Source organism: Procambarus clarkii, chromosome 65 (assembly GCF_040958095.1).
Source record: "Procambarus clarkii isolate CNS0578487 chromosome 65, FALCON_Pclarkii_2.0, whole genome shotgun sequence".
Classification (NCBI taxonomy): Eukaryota; Metazoa; Arthropoda; class Malacostraca; order Decapoda; family Cambaridae; genus Procambarus; species Procambarus clarkii.
In genome coordinates, this window is record NC_091214.1 from 30291887 (window position 1) to 30298927 (window position 7041).

The 7041-nt window shown below is 39.8% G+C and overlaps 1 protein-coding gene across 1 annotated transcript in view; it reads right to left on the reverse strand.

The window, feature by feature from the left end:
* Positions 1–253: 253 nt before the first annotated feature.
* LOC123770985 (beta-1,4-glucuronyltransferase 1) overlaps positions 254–7041 on the reverse strand; it is a 128329-nt gene continuing 121541 nt past the window's right edge. Inside the window, exon 8 of the mRNA XM_069309670.1 lies at positions 254–573. Within this exon, the coding sequence (XP_069165771.1) occupies positions 376–573 (198 nt within the window). The 3' untranslated portion in view covers positions 254–375. The remainder of the gene's footprint in view (positions 574–7041) is intronic.

Sequence of the window (7041 nt, forward strand, 5' to 3'; positions counted from 1 at the left end):
GCCTTCTGCAGCCCCTATGTTTATCCCTTATGTATTCCCCCATGTTTTCACCTTCATTGTATTATCACCTGACCTAATGCGGGTATAAAATCAACTATTATTGTAAGATCTGTTCACTTGAGAATGAACCATGGAGGTTCGAAACGTCGTGCAAATTATACAAATAAGTGTACATACACTCTATAGTAAATCACTTCTTTTCTTCACCTTAAAAGTACGAAAATGAGTTTTGGAGAACTCCTATTTCAATTAAGCCCTGATGCTAAGAAAATAGTTAGAGGGATAGAAGCCCTAAACCAGAAAATAATAAATACAGAATATGCGGTCATATTCAATGAAACATATATACATATATATATATATATATATATATCACTACATGACACATTTCTCTCTTCTTCCATAAATATTCGTATATTCTTCGATAATTTGTGTTTTGATGAGCTTGGTTTGAGTGGATACAATAGCCTCCCTGGTGCTGTCTTTCTGCTTCTTCTTGATGCCAGGGCGGTGAACCAGGAAGGCGTTGTCCAGGATGTGGAACTCGTAATCTTTCACACACAGCGCATACATCTGTGTAAGGTCAGGTCTAATATCAGTATATGTACATAAACTAATACACACACACACACACACACACACACACACACACGCACACAGCCCAGCTCTGCCTCTCACCTCATCCCTGCCTCTCAGCCCAACACTGCCCCTCTGCCAGGCTCTGCCTCACATCTCCTCACCATCACAGACCCATTCTAACCGCTCAGCTCTAATACATTTGTCCTCAGCCCCTCTCTGCCTCACAGCCCCTCCCTTCCTCTCAGGCCCCCATTTACCTCTTAGTCAATATCTGCCTTTCAGCCTTTACTGCTTCACCGCCCCACTGTCTCTTCGGCCTGTCTCTGCATCCCAACCCAGCTCTGTGACTCGCAGCCTTTCCCCTCATGCCAAACTCCTACTGTCTCACAACCTCTCATCACAGTACTGCAGTAATTTCTCACAACCCACACCAATAGAAACAAATAGAAAGAAAGGCTCAGATAATTCTGGAAATAGTGTGTCAAAGTATAATCTTAAGATATGGGACACAAATGATGATGGAATTACGAAGCAGAGGAGTTTAAAGCAAAGATTAGTGAAACAAAACCGGATTTAATTGCAGCAGTAGAAACACAAATAAATGGTACGAGTTCGGATGCAATATTTCCAGGGGACAAAATATGTAATAAGTAATAAGGAAATAAATAATAAGAAAAGTAAGTAATAAGTAAAGAAAGAAAAAGACAGGGGGAGGAGGGTAGTAGTACTCATAATAAAAGGAAAGTGAAAATTTGAAAGATTGGAATATCAAAACACAAATGAGTACAGAGGCTCCATCAGTGAGCCTCTGCCAGCAGATGGTAGAGAGTTAATGGTCCTGGTAACTCACAACCTCAAATCAAACAACAGAAGACTAGACAGGAATACGACAACAACAACAACAACATGCAAAAATGAACTGCAAACAGCAGCACACAGCAGCACAAGGCAGCACAAGGCAGCACAAGGCAGCACAAGGCAGCACAAGGCAGCACACAGCAGCACAAGGCAGCACAAGGCAGCACAAGGCAGCTCAATGCAGCACAAGGCAGCACACAGCAGCACAAGGCAGCACAAGGCAGCACAAGGCAGCACACAGCAGCACAAGGCAGCACAAGGCAGCACAAGGCAGCACAAGGCAGCACAAGGCAGCTCACAGCAGCACAAGGCAGCACACAGCAGCACAAGGCAGCACAAGGCAGCACACAGCAGCACAAGGCAGCACAAGGCAGCACACAGCAGCACAAGGCAGCAACAGCAGCATATATCAAAACACAGCAGCAACACCTGCTGTGTGGTGCTGTGCAACAGCAACATACAACAGCACACAGCAGCAACAGCATTACACAACAGCACATAGCAGCAACAGCAGCACACAGCAGCAACAGCTGCACAAAGCAACACAGAGCAGCACACAGCAGCAGCAACAGCAACACGCAAAAGTGCACAACAGCAATTGCAGCACATAGCAGCAACAGCAGCACACCGCAGCAACAGTAGCACACAGCAGCACAGAGCAAGAGAGCTAACCTATGTTATGATCCCAAATAGGTGAAAAACGAGTCTCCCCTTTGAGAATTATTCTATCAGGCCTGACCTAACTAAGAGGTCAAAGAAATATAGACATGAAGATTCATATGTAAAATAATTGGTCGGATTTGATAGATAATTTAAGAATGTGGGCAGTGAATAAAAAAATAAGTAAATGACTTGACACAAGATGTGGAGAGTTTGCTGCAGGTGTTAGGCTCGCTTGAGAGGAGCTTGAGCTCACTTGAGCCGAGGAAATCGTGAGGGGAGGGCGTGCTCCGTTTGAGTCCCTGTTAGAGAGGAACCCCTGTTTGATATACCTTCAAGAGAAAGAAAGTGGACAGACGTCTCGACTGAGGAATATGTTAGGAGGCGTGTCAGCTCAAGTCAGGAACTACAGAAGGTGTTGAGGGGGCAGTTAAAGCAGTTCTGTGGGTAGCCTGAGGGGCCCTGAGTGTTGCCGCCCAATCGAGGAGAGCGCCCTGCAGGAGACCTTTTTGTGGTAATAACAATTTTAACCAGTTTACAGTGATTGCCTATAGTTGATCGTGTGCCCAGCGATCGTAGCGAATGTTTATTGATACATCGGGCATATGTTATTAAGGCAGAAGGCCTAAAATAAGAGAGTAAAGATGGAGGAACGTCCTGGAGGGCGGAGCGACATCCATCCACTCCGACGCTGGAGGGCAACTGAGGGGCCAGCTGCCAGCTGCCTCAGGGCCGCCGGACCTGGCGGAGGATGGACCAGCCCAAACGGGTGAGTACACACTCACAGAATGTAGAGAGCAGAGAGATGTTGGGTGCAAACATATTGTGTGGTTTATTTCGTTTACGTCTTTATAGGGAAATATTTTTATTGGCGTGTCAATGGGTTGCAGATTTGTCTGGGGAAGGAGTTGCTGAGAACTTCGAAGCCAGCAGAGAGGGAGTAGTTTATGAGACTCAAAGGTTGTGGAAGGTACTGAGCTCTGTGGAAGAGCAGCCATACAGTGAGGAAGAGAACCTCAAGCTGTGAGAAGAGGAGCAATGGAATAAAGTTTCTCATGCTTCTGTGATACCAGTGGTGAAGTACCATTGTTGCTCAAGGAAGACATCATGGTGTAGCAGCCTGGAAGAGCTATGGAGGATTCTGGTAGATAAACTTGGCAGAACCTGATGATGTCAGAATAGTGATCTCCCAGATGTGGAAGGAAAGTTCTTGTTGACTACTTGTAGGGAGTTGGTAGAGTGTTTGGTTGTCATTAGCGTGCAAGATGCAGTGAAAGGTGGGTGCTTGATTACCAATTTTTATGCCAAGGAGTACTTATACTGAAGTAGAGTTACGACCGTAGGCTGGATTACTTGCAGAGACATACATATGTGTTTTAGGACTGATAGGGTCATTGATTGATCATTGTTGTTTATCAAGGAATATTTATGTTGATGTTTATAGAATTATAGCCATAGGCTGAATTGCTTGCAGATATTTATATGTTCCAGAGTTGGTAGTGCCATATCATATTGTACTGCATGATTTATCTGCTTGGTGAGGCTGATAGTGCAACATTGTCTTATAAGACTTGACCTACTTGATGAAGTTGTTAGTATTAGGTGGTGAGTCAGGAGTTACGATACCACTTGACAAGCAGACGATAGAGTCCTGATGGTATTGGAGTGCAACCTGTCTACAGTAGTATAGAGTGTTGGAGATATATTATTATACGTGTATATGTATTGTCCATGTGCCTTGTCCAGTAAATGTATTCAAATTTGCTGGTGTTTGCCCTTGTCCTAGTGAGGCTTCTCAGAAAGTAGGAAAGAGAGAGAGAGAGAGTGGGGAGTCACGGCGACTCGAGTGGGTGTGTGCACGTGACAACGAGGCTAAGTGTTGGAGCCGCATCCCCTAAACGTGTGACGTTGAGCCCCTCTCCAAGCGCCAGAAGCGTCGAGGGTGATCTGGTCAAAGTAAGCACTCTATGGAATTTTGGGTTGGTTGTCCGAAAGGAAGGACGACCAACAACATCATCATACAAACTATTACTAACAGAGGACCTAAATTCTAGTGACATATTAGAATTTCAGTAATTTTCCTGGCAAGGAACGAAATCTGTGGAAGTCGTGGAAAGAAACTTCTTAATGCAGCATGTAAAGGATTACTGACAAGAGAGGAGGAGATAAACAAGTCAATTGGAACCTGATCTTAACCCATAACAAGGAAGATATCAAGAACTTGGTACATGATCTACCACCTGGAGCCAGTGATCATTGTGTCCTGATATATCACTCTATGGTTGAACTTAAAATAATGACCATAAGGATGTGTTTCCCAACCTTTTATGACCCATGCCCCACCTAAGCCCCCTAAAAAAGTTTAATGTCTCCCTTAGTTGAGGAACTGACAAACAAATTAATGTCCCCTTTGGTTGAGGAACTGACAAACAAATTAATGTCCCCAGTGGTTGAGGAACTGACAAACAAATTAATGTCCCCAGTGGTTGAGGAACTGACAAAAAGATTTATGTCTTCTTTAGTTGAAGAACTAAAAAAAAAAGTGTCCATGATACCATCAGGAGAATTGAGTTTTAAATTTCGTGGCCTACTTTACCCTCAAAAATCAATCTTGTATGAAAGAATGCAATAAAATGTATGATTTAAATTACAATTTTATATATTTTTTTTTAAACTAGAAGGGGTACCACCTCTGGTGCAAGTGTAGGGACCCATAGCCTCGGAGAAATAATATAAAGAGTACTCAGAGAAGACCTTGTGGATCCTCACTGAACACTTTGATATTTTCTCTCCTACCACCCCTATTCTTTTGGTATGTGTGTATATTTATTTATCTAACTTCATATATATATATATATAAATATATATATATATATATATATATATATATATATACATATATATATATATATATATATATATATATATATATATATATATATATATATATATATATATATATATATATATATATATATATATATATATATATATTGAACAGAGCTTAAACATCTTCGATTTTATACCTGCATTTGGGTGAGGTGATATGTTACAACAGTTTTTGGATGAGGTGAAAACAAACTTTCAACACAAGACAGAACACGAAACAATTCAGCCAATTAATGCACAACTATATTCTACCCACTTCAAGACTTCGCACCAATATAGAAGCATCAAGAAATATGGGCCAATAGGCCCTTTGCAGTTACTTCCATTCTTCGCTTTAACTTACAAAATATTATACCCATTGTTTCGTGTTCTGTCTTGTGTTGAAAGTTTGTTTTCACCTCATCCAAAACTGTTGTAACATATCACCTCACCCAAATGCAGGTATAAAACCGAAGCTGTTTAAACTCTGTTTAGTTATAGTTGTGTGTGTGTAAACTAAAGTCTTTAAAAATGTAATAAGTTATTACGAAACGCGTTCAAGTGTCGCGTCAGACTAGAAATAAAAATGAATTTTGGAGAATTGATTTTTCAGTTACCATCAACAATGAAAAGAAATATAAGAAATATTGAGAAAATTCGTGTTAGAATTATTAATCTTACTTTTTCGGTCATATTTAATAATATATGTCTACAGGAAAGACTGCTACCAATATATAAACATGTATATATATATATATATATATATATATATATATATATATATATATATATATATATATATATATATATATATATATATATATATATATATATATATATATATATATATATATATATATATATACACTAGCTGTACCCGGCCATGCATTGCTGTGGCTCAGCAACCTTCCCCCATGTCTCTCAGTCCTCACCACCATTACCCCCTCCCCCATCCCCTCGTCCTCCCCACCATTCCTCACTCCCTCATTGAATGCATACCCAAATGATCTGATGTTCCCATAAGAAAATTTGGAACATCAAATGGTCTGATGTTCCCATCACTGAAATATAAGAAAAACAATTAAAAAAATAAGTGAAAAAAATAAAAAAATAAAAAATAAACTATACTCACGAAATGAAAGGTATGGTAAACAACAAAGCTCAATTCCAACGCAATGTCACACAAAATAATTAAATCAAAATGAAAATAGATCATAATGTATGAAAAGGGTCATTCCATCTCAAATCACCAAGAAGTCACCTATGGCTCATACTGGACCCTGTCCAAATGCCATGAAATTTTGTAGTAAGATAGCCCTCGACCCCAAATGACACTTTGCAAAATATTAGAGCTCAATCTGCTTCGGTTCTTAAATAATAGGTCCATATTGCCCTGGTATGCCAAATTTCACACCTCTCTGGGCACTAGTCGTAATTTAACAAAGGGTCAAAGTCGGTAATTTTTGTGGTATTTACGCATTAACGGGACGAGAGCCCATTCAATATGGACCTGTTATTTAAGAACCAAAGTAGATTGAGCTCTAATATTTTACATATTTTCATTTGTGGTCTAGGGCTACTAGATTACAAAATTTCATTAGAATTAGAATGGGTCGAGTGGGAGGCCTTTGGTGAAGTCACATGGAATGACCCAAAATTTAATTTGTCAATACAATCGTAGACACTGAAATGGAATCGTAACATATTTAGTATAGAGTTTTGTGGCTCTTACGTGCAACAGATGGCGCTGTTTCTTACGGGGTGTATTACGCTTTTTTAAATGTAGTTTATTGTCAACCAAACTTTTTTACTAGTTGTATATAAGAAGGGCTGCAACTGTTCTACGTTTCAGTATCGCACCCTATACAGAAAGGGAGATAGGGAGATTTTTTTCCAACTAATTTTACACATTTTCAATAATTAGCTACAACCACAAGTTTCAAATGACATCATTTCTATGACACGCATATATGATATTAGCATATAATAAAAGATTTGGCTAAAAAGGATTATCCAAAATATGTTTAGCTTTACTATTAAAAGTAGTCAAAGTTCCCCCCAAAATAAATGCCAATA